The following is a 27,341-nucleotide window of genomic DNA, read 5'->3' on the forward strand; positions in this document are numbered from 1 at the left end:
GCACGCTCATTGGGTAGAGTGGCGTAATACACATAGGGTAAGCGATATGCTAACAATATTGCATGCTATTAAACCAAATAAATAAAACCTGCTAGAAGGGAATAGAATACATGTTATTATTCCATCGGAAAAGTGTCCTGTATGTATAATAATATGCAATAATCAATGAATGCAGCAGAAAAGTCTCATGTACTGTCAGTACTCCACCATGTATAAAGTCTTACCAAAAATGATTTGGGATATATTCTTAAGACGTGTAGTGGTTAGTACTATCGCCTCACAGCAAGAAGGTTCTGGGTTCGAGCCCAGCGGCAGGCGAGGGCCTTTCTGTGTGGAGTTTGCATGTTCTCCCCGTGTCTGTGTGGGTTTCCTCCGGGTGCTCCAGTTTCCCTCACAGTCCAAAGACATGCAGGTTAGGTTAATTGGTGGCTCTAAATTGACCGTAGGTGTGAATGTGAGTGGTTGTTTGTCTCTGTGTCAGCCCTGCGATGACCTGGCGACTTGTCCAGGGTGTACCCCGCCTCTCGCCCGTAGTCAGCTGGGATAGGCTCCAGCTTGCCTGCAACCCTGTAGAACAAGATAAGCAGCTACAGATAATGGATGGATGGATATTCTTAAGACAGTTTTAGATGGTTATTGGGTTGAGAAGGTTTTGTGGCAAACTGTGACATATGGACAGGTGACAAATTATCGGAAAAAGTGGTGACTCTTTTATACTGTGGAGGACATTTTACTGGTATGGTTTGGGACCATGTGTCCCCTTAGTCGGAAAGGTCACTGCAAATCAACATAAAGTTATTTTGACTGGACATCTTTATCCTATGATGAAATATTTCTGTCCATCCAGGATGACCCCACCCCCATCTACAGGGCACAAGGTCTCACTGAATGTCTGTAGATATTCTTCATCCTGCTTTAGTAAAACAGCCCTTAAAATTCAGTTTTCTCTGAGGCGAGCATACATGCTCACACACATCTGAGAATCTGTCTCCCTCTCCCTTACACGTTCACACCTTCAGTCTTCACTCTTACAGACCCTTATAGAAATGATGAGAGCTGATTATCTGTGGGGCTTCAGGTCAGTTTTACCTTCCACTGCTCATGTTAGGGTGAAGTGGAAATGCTGGTTCTCTCTATGACACAGTACAGGATCCCAAATTTCACACTCTTCATCTGGGTTATCTGACTCACGATGAGAGAGAGATTATTTCTGTCACTCTAGATAAGCAAATTGTGACGTGCAAATAAGGAGTCGGTGTGGACCTTCATTTTACATTTAGCCTCCCTGTTGTTTCTCACAAGTCAGACATGTGGGCTGTGCGAAATGCTCAGCCATCATCTCATCGTCTTCACTGGGATTGCATGATACATTTACTTATTTCTTTAACATTCGTAAAAAGTCCTTCACTCTGAGTAATTGCTAGCTGACAGGTTTTATGTTGTCACTGTGCAGTACTAAAGTTTTAAACTGTTCTTTTTACTGCCACACTACATAAAATATAACACACAATGATAATGAAAAAAAAGAAAAAGAAAGATGCTAAAATATTGCTGTTGTGATTTGAAAAAAAGTCCCATTTCCCAAAAGGGAAATAATGACGGTTGTAAATCTCACACGGGATATATTTAACTAAATGTTTGAATCCTTTCACATTGTTGGTGCACCGCCATCTCAGTGGGGTGTATATCAACTTTCCTCCACACATACAGTCCCCATTCCCATGTGCTCCTGCAGTGGGTGGAAGAACATGATATGATTACATTACTTCCTTAATGGGTCTATTCCGTTCAAAAATTCAAACATTTATGCCACCTGCAGTGCCTGCAGGCAAACTCTCATATGCTGCTGTTTCTAGCTGCATCACATTCTGTTTCTTATTTATATTTGTGCATCCATGTCCCTTCTGTCTCTCACACAGACATATGCATGGATGAATGCACTTACGCAAGTAGATGCAGGAGAATGTGAGCTGAAAATGACCTGAATGCCATTATGGCCTTAACTAACTAGTTGCTTACAGCCCTATAGAAACCACTGAGCTCGAGACACAACCGTACAAGTCTTTAAAAAATGCTGATATTTAAGAAGCATACATGATCTATGTGTATTACTGCTTAACAGTGCTTTTTGGACACATGGTGGCACTTTCTTTTGTCAGGGATACATAGAAATAATCAAGGATGACCAACTTGCTACAACAAATTGAAACAAAACATACTGAGGTATTAATTTTGACATCTTTTTTTACTTAAAGGCAACACAAATGCATTAAAATTAAGATAAATAACTTGCTTAAACAATGCAAATATCCCCACAATGTTATATTCCCCACAATGTCAAAAAGTACATCAATCCAAAATAATAATAATAATAATAATAATAATAATAATAATAATAATTTTCAGTGGGTCTCATAGTCAGGTTGTACAATGATTCCACTTTTTTCTGAGGCTTGAGCAACTTTCTGCCACACTGCTGATGCCAGTGTCATGATATTCTGCAATGAATCCAGTGTTTAATTATGAAAATAACTTGCTTTCTTTTTTTTTTATAGACCCCAAAAGTGACATTACATGGATTTTCACATATGATTTTTAAAGCTTTTGCTTCTGCAGTGTAACAGCAACAAAGTTGTTAAAAAAGTTAGTCTTAAGGACTGGAAGGCATTTCTGTCCTTTCCTCAAATCTACATTGAACAGTCTTTACAGGCTTGCATATCAGGCAAAAATATATGACATAGACAATGGAGAAAAGAAATTAAAATGCAATTTTTTTTGGCAAAGCAGGAATAAAAAAAGTGACGAGAGGCAACATTGAGATTTGATCGATTTTAAACCACCCCCTCAAACAGGTTCTGATTGTCCTTCATGATCATGTGACACAGGCCTTCAGAAGCCTTAGAGTGCCTGAAGTGCCCGCTGGTGTGCTGCATCATCCAACCTCACAGTAATGCTGTTACCAACACTAAATCCTTGCCAGCAACATTATTAAAACATTGCAGAAACATAAAGCTGTTTCAGTCTTATTAAAGCAAACAAAAACAGAAACTGCACCACAGAGTATGAACGTTGTCAATTTATCTAAAGTTCACCAGCCAATGAAATTGCAGATCTCCCATACCTTATAATCTATTTACACAGACTTCATTCATTTATTGCAATCTGTAAAATAACCCTTAGAGGTGCTTTGGTTTCTGCTTGGGAGGCCAGATTTCTTAAATTATCTATCTATCTAACTATCTATCTACTAGTACATTTACTTTTTACTGACACAACTGTTTGGATCTGGCAAAACATGGATGCATTGGCAACACATTATCTTGCATTTCTGAAGTGCAAAAGTGCCATAAAGGCTTTTGTTGCATTTGTTCTACTCATAACCCACACAGAGGGCAATGCAATACACAAATGAATTCTGTGACAAGGCTGTCAATGAAAAAGTTAAAACAAATGTGGAAAAGAAAACAATTATGTGGACACAGATGGCCTGTTCCGCATTAGTCACCCAGTGGACTGTTCAGCCACATTTATGCAGTATAATGGATATACTAACTTATCATGACCTGTTTCAAAGAGAATAGGTCATGTACAGTGCTGAGGTGGTGACTTGTAGATCACACATTCCTCTAAAGCAAAAAAAAAAAAAGTAAAAAATCCCAATCAAACCTAACAGTTGTCTCATTAAAAAAATAACACAAGCGCAATAAAGAGGAATATAGTTCTCTCTTCCTTTATATTATATTTACAGTTAATACCTTTTATATATATTTATATATTTACACACATAAAATAAAACAATTGTACAACTATACACCTGAATAAAAGGTACAGTAAGTAAGAGGTACTGAAGTGTATGGCTTGATTGAAAAAAAAAAACTTTTTTTTGTTTCAAAGAAATATTAATTCAGAAATTTAACTTAAAGTTATTTCCATTTTCAGTTGACTGGGCATTAAAAACAATTCCTGGAAAATCCCTGGATACCCAGAAGGCGTTGTCATTAGAATGGGTTGTAGTCAAGACAGTGGCACTCTTGACATGTAAAGCCATGAAGAGTTTTAAGTCTACAGCCTGACACCCAGTTCCTTCTGTTTGTGGCCAAACTCTGTACATACACACACACACACACACACACACCACGCAATAGTTTTGGTCCAACTGAGATAAATAAAAGTCCTGATGACGTTGATCTGATAAGGATGATCAGTCTAAAGTGAACCCAGATCTGTTCAGGGCTTCCAGAAGAGTAAAACTGAAATATTGACCTCAACACGGTTAATATAAATTAATATAATCTTGCTTAGAATATGTCCAGTGCCTCATCATTTTCACTGAGAATTAAAACATCTTTCCTTGGCTGTTGAGTTTGTGAAGGTGTCAGCCCCAGTTGTCACCCAGTAAAGACAGGTGAGGCGCAGTTACAACGTACACCAATAAAGAGCTCATCTTCCTCTTCTTTTTTCCACAGAGTGCTAGTTTAGTGTCCAATTATGGGGCTTTGATCTGAGACCATTCTGAACACAGTAAAAATCGATTGTCAGCCCTTTAGGTATCCTATATCAAAGAGGAAAAAATTATTCAGTAGTACATCCATATGACAGAATGCTAGCAGATTATTGATACTCCTTCAGCTGTGACCAACTGGCCACTAGTGGGGTCATACGTTCCAGCCAGGTAATAGAGGTCCTGACTGTTGTTGTTGGACTTCCTCAGGTGGCTGAGGTGCTCATATTCAGCTCGGCTAACCACCTGACACTTATGGGAGATCGTCTGGACATCATTTTCATCCTCATGGCAAGACTGATAAAGGGCATGCTGAGAAAGCAGAGAAAGTCCAGTTAAAACTCACGTTTATTGACTAGTACAAAAGTGACAGAATGAACTTGGATCTTAACTCTTATGGAAGGGTTTTAAATACTTTTATCGAGTACCTTGCCATCCCGGTGCCTTTTGCCCAGTTTAGTCTCTTCAGGATGGTAAAACCATTTCACCTTCACAACCATATTGCTGGCCCAAGATTCCCACAGGCTCTCAATGCGGCCAATATAAGGAAGGTGAGGACGGCCAGAAGACAGAAATACAGCACAGTCGCCCACTCTGATTATATCTTTACCCCGGACAATTGCCTTGTAGAAGAGTTTCCGTGCCTTTCCTTTTAGACCTCGCCTCTGAAGACGATAAACAACTTTATATTAGGGACCAGATGCATACTTGGAAAATGAAAAATTTAACATCTGAAAATTGTCCACACTCCATTATGTCAGAGTGATTATTATATGAGACTTACCTGAGTGGGGTTTCCAGACCACCGCCACATCTGACGTGCTGACACAAATGCAGATGAGTTGGAAGAACTGTCTGTCTTTTGCTTTTTGGGACAGTCCTTGGAAGATTTGGTTTGTGCTGTAGACAAGGAGTTACTGGGTATCTCCTTTCTCCTTTGATGCTTGCCTGTACCATTGCTGACCAAAGCCTTTGGGCTGGTCACAGCCATGGCTTTGGCAATAAAGGAGTGTTGTGGTGGGGCAGTTGTTGGCTCAGGATGTTGCTGCTGCTGTTGCTGAAGCACTGCACGATGGGAGGACAGACAACCCTGCAGGAGAAGTTGAGATGCTTCCTCTTCATCTGAGCTATAGGAGGAGTCATTGTCAGAGGAGCAGGCACTAGAACTGGACAGTGAGCCTGAACTTGATGAGCTTGAGGAACCTGAGGAAGAGGAGGAGATGGACAGATGAGAGAGAAAGCGCCTTGGGTTGCGCATCGCCACACTTCTAGCATCTTCTTCATCTTCTTCATCTTCATCCATGTCTGAGTAGGAGCTGAGACAATCACTGTGGCAGTTCAACACATAATCTGGATATTCACCAAGCCCCAGACCCTGAGAATGTTTCTGCATGTCAGAGGAACCATTGAGGAGGTGACTACTACTTCTTTTGGCATCCTTCATCAGTAACATTGACTGAGAGCAGTCTATATGAGAGGTCAGATCGCCTGTGTTTTTGGTCCCAGAGCCTTTCTCCATTCTCCCTCCTCTAGATTCAAACTCCCCATTTCCAAGAAGCATGAGTGCTTTTCCATTTTTTGTCTTTGGAGAAGTTACTCCTTCATGGTCCAATTTGATGAGGTACTCTTTCCTGTCTCCTGTCTTTCTCCCCCGAACATTTGAAGTGCTCTTCTGACCAAGTTGTAACCCAGATGGTGGTTGTTGATTACCAAAGGTTGTAAAACCATTAGCAATGCTGCTAAAAGAATCCACCTCGAAGGAGGTGCTAAAGATACCCTTAGCTGGTGTACCCATAGTGGAGCCAAGCAAGGGGAATGTGTCTGTCTCCTTCTCTTTTGGAGTTTTCCTAGACAGGCCATTGAACTGGAACAAATCCAGAGATGGTCTCTTTCTAGACATGGTGACAGACGGCCAGGTAAGAAGAGAGGGGGCACTCCCAGTTACATTCTCAGGCACACCACTTTTTGTTGATAAATTGACTGATTTGGGTCTCCCTGTAAAGATAAAAGAAATAAAAATAACAAAAAAGACATTAAAATCTTAAATAAATTAAGCATCCTTTGACCCGTTTGCATTTGTTAAATTCTTTTGACAAAGAGGTTTTTTCACAGACACAGGCACAACAGTGTGAAATTAATATGGCTGAGAACTTCAAATGGAAGTAAACCTGATCTGTTCTATTGTTGTGCTTTTGCAGATACGATCTGCTGACTACAGATAGTTGGGTAGGCAGATTTCAGCCTTCAGTTAGTCCTAAGGCAATTCTGTAAACTTTCTGCTATAACCAAGCCCTCAGGCTCCTCCATTTCACACGGAGCTACTTGCTATGTTAGTGCAAGCTCATTTCTTTTGCAAACTAAACACCAAGTGATTTAGCTTTTGTAAACCATGACAGAAAATAAATGTTTAAAAAAAAAGCTCTCTATGCATACAGAATGAAAATAACAATCAGGTGGAATATTACTAAGCAATAAAATTACAAAATGCAATGAGTCAAATACAAAGGTTTAACACTAAAAAGACAATAAAGTTTAAGTAAGGAATAGCACACAACAAAGTATGCATTATTTTCATAACACAGCATGGTATGGAATGTGTTATTCTGTTTATATCACAGCAGGTTGCCACTGATTACAATATTTAAATGTATTAATGTATCAAACGTCATGCATTTTAATGATTTATAGTTAGATTTGATGATGTGGAATGTCTGAGAGATAAGTTAGGTTATGTGTTCACTGATGTCTTGATTTAAAAAAACTGACTGCCTAACCAGGCTTGCTTCTCTCTCTCTTTCACACGCACACACAAAATAAATAAATAAAAGAAAGCAGCAGGCAGCGCAGTGGTGTAGTGGTTAGCACTGTTGCCTCACAGCAAGAAGGTCCTGGGTTCGAGCCCAGCAGCCAGCGAGGGCCTTTCTGGGTGGAGTTTGCATGTTCTCCCCGTGTCTGCGTGGGTTTCCTCCGGGTGCTCCGGTTTCCCCCACAGTCCAAAGACATGCAGGTTAGGTTAATTGGTGGCTCTAAATTGACCGTAGGTGTGAGTGTGAGTGGTTGTTTGTCTCTATGTGTCAGCCCTGTGATGACCTGGCGACTTGTCCAGGGTGTACCCCGCCTCTCACCCATAGTCAGCTGGGATAGGCTCCAGCTTGCCTGCGACCCTGTAGAACAGGATAAGCAGCTACCGATGATGGATGGATGAATGGAAGAAAGCAGCTTGTCATTGTACAAAGCAGCAAGAAAGCACAAACTCCTCTATCCTGATGACTTTCTTGTGCTGGGAAACTTTTCAAAGCACTCGGACTGTTACAAATTGCTTACAACTGAGACTCCTTCTATCAGTGTTAAATACAAGTTTCTTAAGACAAAATGTTACCACATCAATGCTTATGTGTTTTATTTTGTTAAACAACACATCTTTTAAAATCCATTTATTATTAGTCTTAGATTATATGGCGCATTCACCGTATAAGTCCCTGTGTATGAGCTGTTGGAGCCATTTGTGCTATTTATATTATTTTGTATTTTGGTAGTATGATTAACAGTGATATGGCCTAGGTCTGTCTGTGTCATGGGGTGCTTTGGTGATGCAGGCACAGATTCACATAGCTCCACCTCATAGCTCCACCTACTTTGACTTCTCAGCTCACCTATACAGGTAGTAGGGAACGGGTGGTTTTGAATCAGCTGGCAGGAGTAGAAGGGACAGTTTTTTGACCGTGGTTGTGGATATGTTAAACGCTTAAAGACAATAAACGTTTAAGTGGGAAAAGTCATCCACGCGTCATTAACAAATCACTGCTCCTGTTATAGTGGCTCCACGCAAATTGAACTGCATCGGAGGCCGCAATATGAGCTGTTACTATAGAAACAATGACGTATTAGATAAAGCACATAAATATTAACCTTGTTCATATTACAGTTGGAACTACTTTCTGATCTGTGCAGAAATACAAAAATAATGCAGACCTTCTAACCAATCAGATTCAAGTATTCAACCGCATTGTGGTATAATGAAGTTTAATTTATAGCTATCCAAATAAAGTGAAAGAAAGAGGGACAAATTAATAGTCTATATATTATCTATGTAACTTCAACAACTATAAACTGGACCATAAATATGAAATGAAACAAAAAAGGCTCAGGTCAATGGTCAGTAGTGTGTGTGGATTAACTGCTAAACATCAACAAGCATAAACCACTGAAGTACTCCTGATATGTTTCTGATGTATATTCTAATGCTGCCAGGTTGCTTGGTTAATCTTTTCCCCTTTTTCTGACATTTCTATTAAAGCCCTGCCAGACATCATACACTTGTCCTGGGACTGAGATGCAGAAAGAACAAAACCTCTTATACAGGTGTCTTGTTACAAAACACACCCACCCAAATTTTTGACACTATTTTTGAAACTATTTCACCTACTGGGCGGCACGGTGGTGTAGTGGTTAGCGCTGTCGCCTCACAGCAAGAAGGTCCTGGGTTCGAGCCCCGGGGTCGGTGAGGGCCTTTCTGTGTGGAGTTTGCATGTTCTCCCCGTGTCCGCGTGGGTTTCCTCCGGGTGCTCCGGTTTCCCCCACAGTCCAAAGACATGCAGGTCAGGTTAACTGGTGACTCTAAATTGACTGTAGGTGTGAATGTGAGTGTGAATGGTTGTCTGTGTCTATGTGTCAGCCCTGTGATGACCTGGCGACTTGTCCAGGGTGTACCCCGCCTTTCGCCCGTAGTCAGCTGGGATAGGCTCCAGCTTGCCTGCGACCCTGTAGAAGGATAAAGCGGCTAGAGATAATGAGATGAGATTTCACCTACTTTTTTTTTGTAGATAAATTGTAAAATAGAGACACATTTTCCTTTTTCCACATTGCACTGTGGACACAAACGTGTACTAAATATACTGCACAGGACTGCATGAACCTCAAGTATATATAGATCTCTATAATTGTAGTCAATTACCTGGCTTGGCCTTGATTGTTTTCCCTGGTTCTGTGTTGCCATGCCATTCAGAAGAAACATCAATCTGCTGAGAGCTCTTCTCTTGAGTGGAGCTTTTCCGTCTGCGGCGAGTTGGAGAAGACAGGAGGGCTGGGGAAGGCTCGGCGCCTGAAGTCCACAGATCATATGACATAAGAGTTACATATTTTCATCCAAATATATGTGTTTTCATTTGCACAATGAGTTTCCTTTTAACATGTCCTTAAAGTCAGGACATGCTGCACACTTACAATATATTTGGTAGCCAGGTGGAAGAAGGCGAATGTTAGGGAGGGAAATCCAGCCACGATCTCCATCATCAAACTCCACCATAACAGAGCCTTCTTTCTGCTCATCTCCAGGACCACCTGTGCATGATATCATCCATTTTTAAATTTCAGTAAGTGAAGAGAGTCAGCTCTCGCAAAAATAAACAGAAAAGTGTGTTAAGAAAAATGGAGAGAGTTCTTCTCGAACCTCTGCGGACATATCCAGGGTACAGGCACCTTGAGCGCTCACTCCAGTATGCACACACTCTTGTTCCATCAGTAAGTGCATCCACTGTCTCCAGTTGCACATCCAAAACCTATATATAATAATACAATAATACAATACTAAAATATACAATAATAATAATAATAATAATAATAATAATACAACCCCGATTCCAAAAAAGTTGGGACAAAGAACAAATTGTAAATAAAAACGGAATGCAATAATTTACATATCTCAAAAACTGATATTGTATTCACAATAGAACATAGACAACATATCAAATGTCGAAAGTGAGACATTTTGAAATTTCATGCCAAATATTGGCTCATTTGAAATTTCATGACAGCAACACATCTCAAAAAAGTTGGGACAGGGGCAATAAGAGGCTGGAAAAGTTAAAGGTACAAAAAAAGGAACAGCTGGAGGACCAAACTGCAATTCATTAGGTCAATAATGAGGGTAAGGGTCAAGACCGGAAAACCATACTGGGTGCCCGTGATCTTCGGGCCCTTAGACGGCACTGCATCACATGCAGGCGTGCTTCTGTATTGGAAATCACAAAATGGGCTCAGGAATATTTCCAGAGAACATTATCTGTGAACACAATTCACCGTGCCATCCGCCGTTGCCAGCTAAAACTCTATAGTTCAAAGAAGAAGCCGTATCTAAACATGATCCAGAAGTCCAGACGTCTTCTCTGGGCCAAGGCTCATTTAAAATGGACTGTGGCAAAGTGGAAAACTGTTCTGTGGTCAGACGAATCAAAATTTGAAGTTCTTTATGGAAATCAGGGACGCCGTGTCATTCAGACTAAAGAGGAGAAGGACGACCCAAGTTGTCATCAGCGCTCAGTTCAGAAGCCTGCATCTCTGATGGTATGGGGTTGCATTAGTGCGTGTGGCATGGGCAGCTTACACATCTGGAGAGACACCATCAATGCTGAAAGGTATATCCAGGTTCTAGAGCAACATATGCGCCCATCCAGACGACGTCTCTTTCAGGGAAGACCTTGCATTTTCCAACATGACAATGCCAAACCACATACTGCATCAATTACAGCATCATGACTGCGTAGAAGAAGGGTCCGGGTACTGAACTGGCCAGCCTGCAGTCCAGATCTTTCACCCATAGAAAACATTTGGCGCATCATAAAACGGAAGATACGACAAAAAAGACCTAAGACAGTTGAGCAACTAGAATCCTACATTAGACAAGAATGGGTTAACATTCCTATCCCTAAACTTGAGCAACTTGTCTCCTCAGTCCCCAGACGTTTACAGACTGTTGTAAAGAGAAAAGGGGATGTCTCACAGTGGTAAACATGGCCTTGTCCCAACTTTTTTGAGATGTGTTGTTGTCATGAAATTTAAAATCACCTAATTTTTCTCTTTAAATGATACATTTTCTCAGTTTAAACATTTGATATGTCATCTATGTTCTATGCTGAATAAAATATGGAATTTTGAAACTTCCACATCATTGCATTCCGTTTTTATTTACAATTTGTACTTTGTCCCAACTTTTTTGGAATCGGGGTTGTAATAATAATATAACAGGTGTCTGGAATAGAAAAAAAAAACAGCAGTTGCTTTCAGTAAGATCGGGATACGGATGCAGCTAAAAACACATTTGTTTTAAGCCACACACACGCACACGCACGAACACAGCCCTCTGAACCTGCCCATGGGCAAGTCTGTATACTATGAGCTTGCTTTGTGATTTTGTTCCACATGACACTTTTTGAGTCCAAATTTGATATCAAAAGACAGGAAATCAGCATCAGTGAATAGGCGGCTGCTTGAGAACAATTAAATAAAGGAGCCCAAATCAATAACTTTATTGTGAATTTGCCAAATTTCCTCCTACTACACAGCCTGTCCTGGCACCAAGAGCTTTTTCAGGCTTGGCACAAATGTGGTTGCTGTGGTGAGGCACCACTGATAGAGCAGGCAGGCAGAGGATTTAGTTTTGGGCCAGATTTGCAGGTAGTGATGTTGGAAGAGCAAATGGATGATAAGAAACCGAAAACCAGCATGGGAATATAAAAGGATACTGAATAAGGGAACTAATGTCTGTCTGTCTGATAGCCATGTTAATTTATTCTATCCACATTCACTGGATATGAGCAATCGCACGCCCTGATTGGTTACTCTACTACTAGGCCATCAGCTCATATACCATGAGAAAAACAAAATGGCAGCACGTGTTGCTGAACCAACCCAGGATTAAATAAAAACTCTACTCGAAACCAAAACCCCAAGAATTGTTATCAAGTATTTAAAAGAAACAGAAATATCTAAAAGAAAGAATATAGTTGTCCCCCCCCCCAGTATCTCCTGTTCCACACTCCAGCCCAGTCAGTGGCAGTAATGCACCTTTAAGCTGGTTTGCCAACCACCAAAAAAACCCTATAGAAGAACAACACCCCCAAAAATACAAAAAAACAACAAAATATGGAATAAAAATATTTGATTGTAAGAGCGTATCTTTTTTTATTTTTCAAGAATTATTATTATCGCATTTTTCACAAATTGCTACTGTCATTTTGCCAGTTTGTTTACATTCTAAGCAGAAATTATTTTGTCGGACGTTTTGTACAAAATTTTTATTTATCGAATTTGCAGAAAATAAAAAGGCTCCATTTCTCAAAATCCAGTGACTCTGGATATAATAAAACAGTTATTCCACTCAATCTCATCGCACATGGCTTATAGCCAACTCAGCACTATGCGCCTCATCAGCTATCAGCTCATGTACGACTCGATTTCATGGAATAACTGTTAACTAGCTTACATACATGTCTGTCTATCATACTGCATTATAATACACAATGCTCTGAAGTTAAAGTGTTAGTTTGGTTCTATATAACACAATGGGCGGTCACCAGAAGTCACCTGAAGGAAAAATTTAACACCTGAAGGACAAATTTTGTGTGTGTGTGTGTGTGTGTGTCTAGAGGCAGTCATTCTTCTACTGGAAATAATGCTCACACACACACACGCACACGCACATGCACGCACACACCAGACTGATCAGATTGCTGATGAGAACAATGGCAAGCTCACAGGTAGGACAGGCTGCAGGGGAAGAGCACTAAGGAAAACATCAAAGTATTCACCATAAAAATACAGCATATCAGCTCTGTGGCTCCAGAAAAATCACAGACACACAATATATGGAACCAAAAATGACAATTTTCACCAAGGCGGTTATTTTTGTTTCTGCTATTCATAATATAATAATGTGGTATAGTGGTTCGTGGACTGTATCATGAAGTGATATCTTTAGATAGTTTCTGCATTGATATTTCACATTTGAGAAATCCAATTCACAATCTGATTCTGTCTGTGTCATTGAGAGGCTGGGGGTTGGGAGCTGGGTTCACAATAGACTGTCCCTCATGTCAAAAGCTTTCTCGGGAAGTAAGACAGACCTTTTTTTCCATTAGAAACAGAGCAGGATGAATGATAGGAGCCATGCATCTAATGCATTCAAATGAACATGTACCAAAAATGCTTTGTTGGTTTATGGTGTACACACAGCTCCCCTCTCCCCACTCGCACAGATCATCTATACATGTAAGCATAACCCACTGTTTCAGCCCTTAACATTTTCATACATATAAATAGATAAATAAACAATAAAAACAGTAAAACAAGTCCATCTGTAAAGTGACCCTGAGGGGTAGAGCAGAACTCACCATGAACAGTCATCTACACTATGCACCTGTAACACTATATGGAGGGACATACTGAACTGGTGGTCTGAATTACATCTGTAACCTGGAGCAACACACTGAGTGCAGCACAAAGCCATGAACTGGGCTCTTCCTGAAATATACTGGATCGTCTATGCAAGAACACACACACACACACCTCCCAACATACTGTATCTCCACCTCTATTCCAACCAGATGTTTGAATTTTTCTATGCTGAGGAATTTGTGTGCAATGAGATAAAAAATTAGCAATAAAATGGGCATATGTAAATGCCTTAAGTCAGATTTGAACCAATCATATATACCAATCATAACAATTTACACGCTCATGCACACATGCACCCAAACAGATGTTCTGCTCCAAACTACTTGAGCAGACACGTGGGTCTGTGGGTGTGTTGGTCTGTAATGTGGGTGTGCATTAGCTCTGGCGCATGTGTCAAGTTTTTGTGTGAAAAGCACAGTTTAAAATTTACCGCTTCCTGAAGCAACTGTTCCAGAGAATAGATCCTTGGCCTGTTTCCTCTTTCTCCTTCAATGACAACGCTGTAACTGTGATACCGAGGATTGGGGGGGGGGGGGGGGGGGGGGGGGGAGACAGAGTAAGGCTATGCATAATATGTGTTTTACAGCATGCTCATATTTCATGGAGGATTATACTGTTTACTCTTCAACATTTACATTTGCCCACATTTCATCCACTGATTTCACAATGCTGATTCAGTACATCTACAAGAACCGAGAGAAGTAAGAGCCTTACATGTCAGGTAAGTCCAGCGTGTGCACATAGGCAACATATAGCAGCTCATCCTCCTTGGAGATCAGCACTTTCAGTCCGTCTCGCAGAGCTTCTTTGGTAAGGACACAGTTAGGCAGAGCTGGACACAGCACAGAGGCAGAAGCATATAAGAGTCACACCACTTACTGTGTTGAAGTGTTTGGTGGCTGGATGGACAAGTATAAAATAAGTGTCTCTTAGAGTCTGAATTAATGCAACAACTAAATCTGGGAACTTTGCAGTGAGCACTATTAATCCTTTTCCACCAACAAGATTCTGGTGCCAAATGTGGAGCCAGTACATCATTTTGAATAATTTTGTGCATTTCCAGTGTAATAGATTCAGATTTCAAAGAGCTTTTGGTCTGGAACCAAGAACTGTTCACATTTCTGGCTTGAGAAAAATGTGCATTTTATGAGAACAATTTTATATTCATGAGAACAATGTTATGTTGTCCATGACAACTCCAAAAAAAATCTTCTTCCTGTATTTACAACTGCCTTTACAAGATTTGACAAGTGTGAGAAACATTAAACATTTTTTTTGCTGGAAAGATATCCAAAACTGAATATTCCAGCTGTAAATTAATGGTCTAAACTGATAATGAAAAAATATCCGACATATTTTCCTTTAGTTAAAGTGTTTGGATGTTTTTTCAGGTTTGGGGCATTGATGCATGAGAGAAGTATCAGGTTCCCAAAGAAACACATTTGAATGTGTTCAACTGGGCTTGTGAGCTTATTTACCTGGCACTGTATTCTTATGTTGCTCCTCGTCTTCCAGTTCTTCCTCTCCTTCAGAAAAGCTGCTGTCATCATCCATGCGGAATCCCTCTTCTGCAGCGAAGCTCTCCAGCAGCTGCCTCATGCCTCGCCTTTTGGCATCCTAAGAGTCACAAACCAGAGTGTTAGGCCCAGAGGACACATCATCACTCACACAAGTATGCATTACCATTCTTCATTCACAGGGTAAACATGGACTAGACTTACTGATTATAGTGTACAGCATAAAGGTTTTAGTCACAATGCCTTGATTTAAAATAAATCTGTTATTATTTACATTGCCTAATGACCCATATTGTAACCAAGTACCCATGCTGAATTTGGCTAATAGTCATGCCAAGGTACGAAGTACTAATTTACTAATAATCAATGCTTACTACACCACAGCCATCAGAGAACATTATAATGGGTGCTATAAGGTGATGAGAACCCTTGGGTACAGCGAGTTCTGGGTTCAGATGAGTGTCCAGTGGAAAAGTGCGATATGATTCAGGACTCTTAATACAGATGTATTCATGCACAAATACAGACTTATTCATGCAGGAATTATTGCACTATTACAGGCAACTCTAGCAGGTTTATTCTTGTGTACATTTTGTGTTTCATAACATTGCTTAAAAGCCCACCATATATTATAGTGACAGCAGTTTCACTATTGCAAAAGATTTTATTGCTGTCTTCAGGGCAAAGCATTGATGAGGAATTGTGTGTAGGCTCATGTTTTTGTTCTTTAGTCACTTGCTTGAAGCAGGAATTCCCCTCCACACACACTCTGATTGGGTAGTCAGGATTCTTTTGCAACACCTTGACAATGTCCTCATAGACATTGAGGGTGACAGCCATTTCAAAACTATTGCCTGATTTATTTAAACAATGAATGATTCAGCCTGTGAAATAGCAGGCAGAACCCATCTTATCTTTATTGTGAGGAGATTTATGAGAGCTTCTGATGGTTCACGTGATACAAGGTTACATAATCCCTCTCAGCGCGATGAGTTTTTTTATGGGTACCGTGAGGCCAAGTCAGTCAGACCTAGGCTGCCATGGTAACAGAATGACAACAAATGCTCTGTGGTGCTGCACCTCCATTATTATAAGATAATGTTGCTTCTAAACTCTGAAATTGAATGTACTGATAGCAAGTGAGGGGCGACACGGTGGTGTAGTGGTTAGCACTGTCACGTCACAGCAAAAAGGTTCTGGGTTCAAGCCCAGTGGCCGACGGGGACCTTTCTGTGTGGAGTTTGCATGTTCTCCCCGTGTCTGTGTGGGTTTCTTCCGGGTGCTCCGGTTTCCCCCACAGTCCAAAGACATGCAGGTTAGGCTAATTGGTGGCTCTAAATTGACTGTAGGTGTGAATGGTTGTTTGTCTCTATGTGTCAGTCCTGTGATAATCTGGCGACTTGTCCAGGGTGCACCCCGCTTCTCACCCACAGTCAGCTGGAATAGGCTCCAGCTTGCCTGTGACCCTGCACAGGATAAGCAGTTATGGATAATGGATGGATGGATGGATGATAGCAAGGGAAAATCAAAGTTTCACCTGTTTGAGTTTCAACTTTCTATTCCAGTTGATATCTTCAGTCTGAGATGGCACAGTTTCTAGCAAGCAACTTCTCTTCTGAAACATTCACAAACAGAGGAGTTAGCGACATCATCAGCAAACATGGCAAACAATACATTTTACATGAATATAACTGTTGATATAAAATATGAAAGCTCGTCAGATGAAGATGTAAAGGAAGAACAGAAGCCAATTTCACAAGATGCACCTTTAATGGGAAGGTACAAATCAATGTGAACTAGCTAGGCGATGGGATATAAAGTAAGTCTGTCTTTTTTGGGGTCTATTTCTGCTAGCGGAGCAAAAATAAACAAAACATTTGGCAAAATTAAAAACATTTTGGCACCATTCTTGTACCTTAAGGTAGTGCACTTTGAGTAACAGTTGGAAAACATTTATATTCATAGAACATATAACATATACTAGTGCATGCATATTCTGTATATGTCTTCAAGCCTAAGTCAAAATCTGAGTTTCATATTCTCATGTCCAAGTTGAGTCATGACAATTGTGACTTAAATCAGGTCTAAATCCAGGACACAAGTGGTCAAAAATTTAAAGAGCTCTATTGGATCTCTGGTTAGATAAAAACTGGTTACGTTATTTCAGAAATACACTCTACTTACCTTTCCAAGGACTACAGAATCCTTCCTAGCTGTCATTTCCAATGGATTGGGGATGCATTTGAGAACCTTATTACGATGTACACTGCTCTCTTGTGAAACTCCCCTCCACCTGAGTGCATTTTGTCTCTTCTCCATCGGTAGACAATTCCTGTCTTCACTGAGCAGTGATGGCCTACAGGGGCCCCTTTTTCTGTGCTTCATTTCCCCCTTCACAAGCAAGGCAGTGACAGACCCTAAAGTGCAGTGGACAGAAAGTGAGAAAAGTTATGAACAGGTCTTTTTTATTTATTGAAGACTTCACCTGGAAGAATGTAAAACTTACCAAATCCTTGTCTCTGCTTGTTGCTCTTGGCATTCTGACCACCAGCTAGCTTTACTGTAGAAGAGGAGGGAGCACAAGCTCCAGACGGGTGCGATTTAGAAGATAGATTTTTGATGTCCTCTGGCACTTCTTCGATGTCATAGATGCCATCGTCTTCCTCTTCTGTAGGATAAAGGATCAATTTAATGGACTGACATCCTAAATGACTTCAATACTCAGAGGATATCAGAGGCAATTAGTATAAAAGCACTGCAGTGACACTTATCTTCATATGATGTTTGATACTTAGCAAAGTTCAAATCCTGGGATGTGGCTGTTGCTGTCAATGTTTGAAACAACTGCAGTCACTAAGGCCAAGTCACTGACAGGTTTGCTGCTTGGTGTTTACTGACCACCAGCAACTAGCTGTGCCCTCTCTAAAGTGTGTGTATGTGTGTGTGTGTGCGCATGCATGCTCATATACACACGCTCCAGAGTCACAGATATCTATTGGCAGTTGCCCACTGGGGACAGCGTGTCTCACATGGAGCAGAGCAGAGATGGCACAGTGGTAACAGTGTCAAGTGTCAACACAGTGGCGACACACTTGTCACTTACAGGGCACTCGTCAACACTCTCACATGCCTGTGAAATGTGAAAAGGATAACGTTCATGGTAATTAACAGAACGCTACCAAGAAGGCTCAGTTGAACCATGGGCTTAGCTCACATTAATATTTATTACTGCTTTGGCTTCATTGGCATTTTGTTCATTTAGAGACCACTATCTCTTATAAGTGCTGATTAAAACAGGGATTGGAGCACAGTAAGGGCACTTCCACTCTCCCCCTTTTTCCTTTGGGTGTGACATTCTGAAAGCAGTGCAAGGCCAGCTAGCATTGTAGCTCAGGTTTTGGATAGACTACAAATCATTAACATTTTCAACAGTATGACAGATGAGCAGGGATGTCGAAGGTGTGCTGTTCGACATGGCAGGATACATCTCATTCCCTCTGCAGATAGGTCATAACTCACCTGGCTCGGACAACTCGCTGTCCAAGGAAGAGCTGTCCTTCCCTGTCACCTCCCGCTTGCTGTTGGTTAAGGCCTTGCTGGTCATCATCTGCTGGGTTCGAGTCTGCAGGGGAGAGGAGGCATGTCCATGGCTGATCTTTGCCCTGCATCCTCTCCGCATCATTATCCTCTGGCCATCTATATTCTGATGCACTGTTGGGTCAGTGCTCCCTGTTGGATAGGAGTATATATATATATTTTTTAAATCTCTTCAAGAACCAGGACTAACCAACCAGTATACTTTAATTTGATAAGAAATAGAGCGAAAGAAGAATTATTTCACTTAAATTCATGGCGATAAAATAACTAATAATAAATCATCATAATATCATGCAACGCTCCAGAACTGCATAAACATGACTGAGCTTGGATTATTGGGAGGTGCCATGGGGCAGATAGCTGTGAGCATACCTGTTTCACTCTGACATCCAGTCATGTTTCTGTGTGCCTGCTCTGTAGAGGAGCCAGAAGTAGGCTTCTCTCTGTGACAAAATATGCTCTCTAGTCTAGATCCACGCTTGGCATTGGCCTTCTGCTTAAGCTGGGCCATCTTGGAGCTCAGCAGTCTTGGTCTGCCTCTCTGCCTACAAGGAACCTTCATTTGTATAAAGAATCAAGAAGAGAGAAGAGGAGAAGTGGAAAGGAGAAGGTCCAAAAGTAAAATTAGGAGTTAAATCTGCCTTTGCAACTATTAGATGAGCTTTTTCCTCATTGATATTAATATAAATATACATTTTATAGCCTTTCCCTTCCCATTTCACATTGACAAGAGGAATGTGACTGCCATATCTATTCACTCTGGTGGGCCACTCACCTGTGTGCCACTGATGTGGTCATAGGTGCTACTGGCTGTCTTCTTCCTCTTTGTGTGCTTGTCACCACCTCCAGTCAGCTCTTCCTCTGCAGCCAGCAGGCCTGACGCTGCTCCCACCAACCTGTCCATCACAACAGAGAGAATTCATAAGAGGAGTGTGGAGCAAGGGATGAAAAGGAGAGATCAGAGGAGAGCGCAGGGCTTGCCTTCCCTCTTCGTGGCTTTCTAATAACCCTCTTTTCAGCCTTTGATGAATAGAGAGGCAGGGGCCTCTTTCCCTGCTGCATGCTTGAAAAACTGGGATCTGACGGGAGGCCGAGAAATATCTGAGCAAAGCACTAGTTAAGGAAACTCCCACTCATAATTTTGTTTGTTCTTTCTCCCCTCTTGTTTCTCTCTCAGCCTATTTTCCCACTATTTTGCCTTTAGCAGCAATGGTTTTAAAGCTATGGATTCCAGTGTTATATTAATACAAGCCCCCTTCCTCTTATTACCATATCAATGCATCTCTTCCCATACAAAGGAGCACAATTCAGTGGCCTTCGGGAGGGCTAGTGAGAGTGAGTGAGTGTGCGTATGGCTGGCAGCCATCTAACAGACCTATTAAAGTGAAATTGGGTTGAGCTTACACACACGCCATGCGGCCCATGGTTGGGCTCTCATTTTGCTGTGTGTGTGACTGTGTTTTCCCCCCTTAGTCACAGACAGCCATTTCAAAGCCACCACAGGCCTGTCTTAGTCACTGCTCTGAGGGTTGGGGCCGCTGTCAGGCAGCCTGTCACTCACATGGGGATGATTGGCAGGTAAGTGTCAGAGGCTGCAGTGACATGTGGTTGGTGGATGGCATGCTCCCATGACTTAGTTGCTGCTGGTACAGTGACAAAACAGACAAACTGTGGCAGTTTACTACGCCCTACACACTTCACCAAGAATGTGCTATGATATTTACTCGGCAGCCTATTAGTCCAAGATTGTGGACTATATGTGTAAGGGCATGAAGAGGCATTTTGTAGAGCCCCTAAGAAACTGTCTGAGCAATTGTGAGCTTCAGTCCTGGCAATGCCATAGCCATCTGTCCAAGAGAGCATAATTGGCTCAGCTCTCTTGGTGTGAAGGATGACATTCCTCTCTCTTATGTCAGTCACTGCAGTCCCAGCCTATCACAAATGTCTGTTAGCTCATGTGTACAGAAAAGGTAGTTCTACAACTATGACGCTGCATTGTGCAGCAGTTTGATAAGTTTGCCCTTGTGGATTTGGTAACCATTGTGTGACAAAAAAGGTATTTGAAGTGCATCACAAACTGGCTCCAAGATCTCAGGGGAGCATGCATTCAGAAAGAAAGCACATATATACGTACACATAAAAGCACATGAGCACCCTCATTTAAAACGTGCCAAGCACATCACGTTTGCGAACATACACATGGTTTGAAAAAGCACTGTGTCATTTGTGCTGTGCTTCTCCCTTCCGCTCAGCTGTTAACACTGGCTGCCTGCCCTTTACTCTGGCCAGTGCTGTCAGATGGCATTAGTGTCCTATGTACCCACATCCCCCAAACCCAAGCCCTGCTACAAAGAGCCTCTGCCAGGAGGGTCCATAAAGGTAGAGGGGGAGGGCTGCCTGCAGAGAGCACCAGGAGATACAGGGCCAGGACAGATGGGGGGATGAGAGGAGGTAACACATGGAACACAACCCTAAAACTCAGCAGGGAAGCTTTCTATTGCATGCAAGAAGCTTTTTTCTGTAAAATGTTTTAATAGTAGGCATTCATGCATTCATTTATATGGGGGGAAAAACACACAAACAACCAAAAATAACCAACATCAATCTCTCTCTCTCTGCATATATATATATATATATATATATATATATATATATATATATATATATATATATATATATATATATATATATATAAAACAAGTCCAAAAGCCAAAAGCCAGTGTGTGTCATGGTATGGGGTTGTGTCAGTTCCCATCACGTTGTGATGGCAGCATTAAAGCAGAAAAGTACATTGAGATTTTGGAGCAACATATGCTGCCTTCAAGATGACAATTTTTCCATGGATATTTTAACAAGACAAAGCAAAACCACATTCTGTACACATTACAAAGGCATGGCTGTGGAAGGAGAGGGTGCCTGTCCCCTCTCTCCCCAGCAGAGAATGTGCAGCGAAGAATGGGACAAAATAACACCCGAAATGTCTCATTACTTGGGGTCTTCAGTCCCTAAATATCTTTTAAGTGTTATGAGAAGGGGGGGCACGGTGGTGTAGTGGTTAGCGCTGTCGCCTCACAGCAAGAAGGTCCTGGGTTCGAGCCCCGGGGCCGGCGAGGGCCTTTCTGTGCGGAGTTTGCATGTTCTCCCCGTGTCCGCGTGGGTTTCCTCCGGGTGCTCCGGTTTCCCCCACAGTCCAAATACATGCAGGTTAGGTTAACTGGTGACTCTAAATTGACTGTAGGTGTGAATGTAAGTGTGAATGGTTGTCTGTGTCTATGTGTCAGCCCTGTGATGACCTGGCGACTTGTCCAGGGTGTACCCCGCCTTTCGCCCGTAGTCAGCTGGGATAGGCTCCAGCTTGCCTGCGACCCTGTAGAAGGATAAAGCGGCTAGAGATAATGAGATGAGATGAATGTTATGAGAAGGAATGGCAACATTACAAAGTGATAAATGCTTTACCATACCAAATATATATTGGCATATAAAAAGAATAAAATAAAAAATGTTTTTTTAAACAGTTATTCCAAAAAATCGAGTTGTACATGAGCTGATAGCTGATGAGGAGTATAGCACCAAATCGGCTATAAGCTATGTACAACAAGATTGAGTGGAATAACTGTTTTATTCTATCCAGATTCAGTGGATTTTGAGAAACAGAGCATTTTATTTTTATTATATGCAAATTCGATAAATAAAAACTTTATACAAAACGTCCGACAAGATCATTTCCACTTAGAGTGTAAACAACCCGGCGAAATGACAGTAGCTATTTCTGAAAAATGCTATAATAATAATTCTTGAAAACTAAAAGAAGATACGTTCTTACCATCAAATATGTTCATTCCATATTTTGTTACTTTTTTCGTATTTTGGGGGGTTTTGTTTTCGAGTAGAGTTTTGGTTCAGTAACACGCTCCACCATTTTCTTCTTCTTCTTTCGGGTTTTTTGGCAGTTGGCAAACCAACTTAAAGGTGCATTACCACCACCAACTGGGCTGGAGTGTGGAACAGGAGATCTCATCTCATCTCATTATCTGTAGCCGCTTTATCCTGTTCTACAGGGTCGCAGGCAAGCTGGAGCCTATCCCAGCTGACTATGGGCGAAAGGCGGGGTACACCCTGGACAAGTCGCCAGGTCATCACAGGGCTGACACATAGACACAGACAACCATTCATACTCACATTCACACCTACGGTCAATTTAGAGTCACCAGTTAACCTAACCTGCATGTCTTTGGACTGTGGGGGAAACCGGAGCACCCGGAGGAAACCCACGCGGACACGGGGAGAACATGCAAACTCCACACAGAAAGGCCCTCGCCGGCCACGGGGCTCGAACCCGGACCTTCTTGCTGTGAGGCGACAGCGCTAACCACTACACCACCGTGCCGCCGGAACAGGAGATATTGGGGGAAAAAGTATATTCTTTTAGCCATTTCTGTTTCTTTTAAATACTTGATAACAAAGTGATATATCTGACTTGATGTGCTCCTCCATTTTGTTTTTCTCTACTCATGGTATATGAGCTGATATCCTAGTCGTAGAATAGCCAATCAGAGTGCGTAATTGCTCATATTCATTGAATGTGGATAGAATACACACACACACACACACACACACACACACACACACACACACACACACACACACATAAAGGAGCATAAAAAAGGTACAAAAAACAAAAGTGGAGATGTGATCTGTAAGAGAAAAAGATTCTAGCAAACAAGCAGAATGGAAATAAGAGAAGAGTAAGTGAAATAGAGAGAGATGGTGGGAAGAGATAATGAGACAGAGAGGAAAGTAGAGAGAAAGAGAGTCGGGGTGGGGGTGGGGTGGGGGAGTCCCAAGGGAGTCTGTTGGCCAATCTGAATTGCAGCTCTGGATCGATAGACACTAACCTCTATCGACCTGCCACCTCACTCAGTAAGATGCAACCATCTAGTCCTGATACCCAAATCCGTTACCCCAGAACCCCTCAAACACATAGGTCTGGAATACCTTACAGCAATGCCAGATTATCTTTAACCTTTATGCACCTAAATAGCAGAGGAAGCAAGAACATCGTAGTGAGATATAACATCTTTCATCTTCCTCCCTGAAAATTTCTCTTTCTCACCCTCTAACTTGGTTACTGTTCCTTTTGCAAGACAGTAATATCTATCTCAGGATAGAAGACAGGCTCGATTTCAGTTTTCGATTTTAGGGCATCTTACAGGCATGACAATGTTACGTTTGTATTGTCAGTTCTCATGTTACAAAGTATCTGAATGTTTTCAAGGCAGTAAAACTCTAAAATCTGCAATGACCGCACCACAGGTTCTATATTCACTTTCACAGTGGCCATTAGGAGCTACAGAAGACCTTTTCTTATCTACAGGAAAAAAGACGTACAAGCATTCTGTCCGACACAAAGTGCATCTGTATTCCATGTCTGCTGCATTTGAATATAGCGCCAAGCATCAAAACCTCCCCTGGTGCCACAAGGGAGCAGGTCACTGTGGAAACTCAAGCGTAACCTGACACCAGTTCCAGAGTGAGCTTTGGAGACTGATTGTTTGGGCTCATTGAGTGCCATGGAGGGGCTGCCCATTAAAGCCCAGTGTGCGAGCAGAGCTGACAGAAACGACCCTCCCCCTTTCTCAGCCTGTCGCTACCCGATGGCGACCTTCTACCCTCCTGACCCACAACGACCCTCCCAGCTCTCGTGTCAACCCTGTGTCACATTCCTCCTGTTAGCAGCCAAGCGGGTGGGAGCGTAGAGCGTGTGTGTATTTGTGTGTGCGTGTATAGAGAGAGGGGGTGGGTGTCTAAGACACACTGCCAGAGAATTCACAGCCCCCTAATTACAAAGGCCCTTCTCCTAAGAGAGGTCAGGATTACATAGTAATGAGATTCAGAGGAGGGGATTGATTAGAGAGCATGGAGGAGAGCGAGTAAGCAAGAAATACAGAAAGACACATCACAGACAGAGCGAACAGCAGTGAGCGAGTGAGTGACTGAGAGGGAGAAAATGAGAGGATAATAGTGTGGCAGAAGTTGTAATAGTGTGGGTTGTATCTTAGTTTAATTCGTCATTATGGTGTGATAATCAAATTCCTGAAGTTTCATCTTGGTATGCTTCTGATTTCCATCATAAAATTATAGCTGAAACTCAGTAGGATTGAGGAACCTGAGTTTCACACATATACACGCACGGTTTCTCACAACATGCCAGTGGTTTGTACAGCTCACGATCTCTGAAAACCATACAGGTGGTGTTTAATGTCACCTATCCTGCAGCTCATAAGCTCCTGCAGTGGAAAACTTTCCATTGCTTTACTGTGGGGCACAACACGGTCCTAAAATATTCTGTGCACCTAAAGCCAAGAAAGGGGCAAAGGGTCAGTCAGTTTAACCCTGCTTTTAATTAAACACATGAAGTAGAAAATTATATATATATATATATATATATATATATATATATATATATACACACACACACAAGACATGCATTCACAAAAGGTGGTATCTCATTATCTCTAGCCGCTTTATCCTTCTACAGGGTCGCAGGCAAGCTGGAGCCTATCCCAGCTGACTACAGGCGAAAGGCGGGGTACACCCTGGACAAGTCGCCAGGTCATCACAGGGCTGACACATAGACACAGACAACCATTCACACTCACACCTACGGTCAATTTAGAGTCACCAGTTAACCTAACCTGCATGTCTTTGGACTGTGGGGGAAACCGGAGCACCCGGAGGAAACCCACGCGGACACGGGGAGAACATGCAAACTCCACACAGAAAGGCCCTCGCCGGCCCCAGGGCTCGAACCCAGGACCTTCTTGCTGTGAGGCAACAGCGCTAACCACTACACCACCGTGCCGCCAGGTGGTATCTCTCGCTATTTTTTTTTTAAAAATACCTTTACTCTTTATTTCGATAAGATCATTTCCAGACCATACTCCTCTACTCATTTAGCTATGTAAAACACCAAAAATAAAGCTTACAATTAAATATTTTCATTTATTTTTTTCGCAGTCCGGTTTCCATCAAACCGTGCGCTCTGATTGGCTTGCGAGCGGTCTGAAATCCTACGATACGGACCCTGGTTACAGACCTTTGGCAACTTGCTCGTTCACAACAACAACAACACACATAGTAGCAATTTTTTGTCAACATTTATTTTCGCATTTCTCAGTACAATAGCATTAATTTTACAGCATGGATAGCGATAACAACAGTGTTCACAGCGAAAGTGAGTTTTACTACTCTGATGAAGACAAAATAAAGGAAAACATTTCAGGAGAAAGCTGAAAATGAGCTTGTAGCAGGTTTGTTCTAAATATGGTTTCCCTTTCAGGCGCTCTCATTTTCTGTTAGAATTTGGTAAAGAAAAAATAAATATATTATTTACCAGCTTAAGGCCGGTCCGTATCGTGAAATACCGTGACTTCAGCCTTGAATACTGACCTTAGCCCAGAGGCCTCGGTCAGTATTTTGAAGACCTCGGTCACGGTATTTCACAATACAGACTTCCCAGCTGGTAAATTATATATATCATCTCATCTCCTTATCTCTAGCCGCTTTATCCTGTTCTACAGGGTCGCAGGCAAGCTGGAGCCTATCCCAGCTGACTACGGGCAAAAGGCGGGGTACACCCTGGACAAGTCGCCAGGTCATCCAGATCACCATCTCATCTCATTATCTGTAGCCGCTTTATCCTGTTCTACAGGGTCGCAGGCAAGCTGGAGCCTATCCCAGCTGACTACGGGCGAAAGGCGGGGTACACCCTGGACAAGTCGCCAGGTCATCCAGATCACCATATCATTCCATCTCATCTCATCTCATTATCTCTAGCCGCTTTATCCTGTTCTATAGGGTTGCAGGCAAGCTGGAGCCTATCCCAGCTGACTACGGGCGAAAGGCGGGGTACACCCTGGACAAGTCGCCAGGTCATCCAGATCACCATATCATTCCAATTTAGATTAATTTCGAGATTTGCCAGCTTCATCAGTGATGGAGATTATTCCATACGACTTTGAAGCAGTGTGGAGGAGAGAAGAGCTGGAAAGATGACAGGATCAGGACTAGTCTGTCGCACTGGTATTTATGTCATTACTGTCGCACTTTATGTTTTCAAAATAATAAATACATGCATGTATTTTTCTGATAAATATATATTATACTAAGCGCATTTCCCACATAATCCTCACTAAAGTTTCTAATAGCACTACAAAATGGCGTCCCCACTATATAGTGTCCTATATAGTGAGTAGGGAGCGATTTTGGACACAGGGAAAACTTCCGGCTTGATTACGTCAGCATTTGAAAGAGGGCGCGTGCGTCTTTTGACAACGTTGGCAGATGTTGGTCACTTTGATTTCTGCTGTACATTTTAGTTCCGTCCTACGATGTCTCGCACAGGTCTCAGCGAAGCTCATTTACGGCCATTGCTTTGACATATGGACTAATAGATTACATAGGATATTTCAAACACTCATAACTTGCTATAGCAG

At 41.9% G+C, this 27,341-nt stretch overlaps 1 protein-coding gene across 7 annotated transcripts in view; it reads right to left on the bottom strand.

Annotated features, from left to right (window-relative positions):
- Nucleotides 1-2,226: 2,226 nt before the first annotated feature.
- bahcc1b (BAH domain and coiled-coil containing 1b) overlaps nucleotides 2,227-27,341 on the bottom strand; it is a 444,689-nt gene continuing 419,574 nt past the window's right edge. For all 7 annotated transcript variants that reach the window (XM_060940000.1, XM_060939997.1, XM_060939999.1 and 4 more), the window contains 15 exons: nucleotides 19,622-19,742; nucleotides 19,219-19,402; nucleotides 18,769-18,978; nucleotides 17,756-17,917; nucleotides 17,434-17,666; nucleotides 16,787-16,864; nucleotides 15,211-15,349; nucleotides 14,447-14,564; nucleotides 14,163-14,238; nucleotides 9,951-10,059; nucleotides 9,725-9,841; nucleotides 9,456-9,602; nucleotides 5,286-6,496; nucleotides 4,930-5,166; nucleotides 2,227-4,813 (listed from right to left, as the gene is read on the bottom strand). In XM_060940000.1, the coding sequence (XP_060795983.1) occupies nucleotides 4,604-4,813; nucleotides 4,930-5,166; nucleotides 5,286-6,496; nucleotides 9,456-9,602; nucleotides 9,725-9,841; nucleotides 9,951-10,059; nucleotides 14,163-14,238; nucleotides 14,447-14,564; nucleotides 15,211-15,349; nucleotides 16,787-16,864; nucleotides 17,434-17,666; nucleotides 17,756-17,917; nucleotides 18,769-18,978; nucleotides 19,219-19,402; nucleotides 19,622-19,742 (3,352 nt within the window). In that variant the 3' untranslated portion in view covers nucleotides 2,227-4,603. The remainder of the gene's footprint in view (nucleotides 4,814-4,929; nucleotides 5,167-5,285; nucleotides 6,497-9,455; nucleotides 9,603-9,724; nucleotides 9,842-9,950; nucleotides 10,060-14,162; nucleotides 14,239-14,446; nucleotides 14,565-15,210; nucleotides 15,350-16,786; nucleotides 16,865-17,433; nucleotides 17,667-17,755; nucleotides 17,918-18,768; nucleotides 18,979-19,218; nucleotides 19,403-19,621; nucleotides 19,743-27,341) is intronic.

This window comes from Neoarius graeffei, chromosome 14 (genome assembly GCF_027579695.1).
Source record: "Neoarius graeffei isolate fNeoGra1 chromosome 14, fNeoGra1.pri, whole genome shotgun sequence".
Lineage (NCBI taxonomy): Eukaryota > Metazoa > Chordata > Actinopteri > Siluriformes > Ariidae > Neoarius > Neoarius graeffei.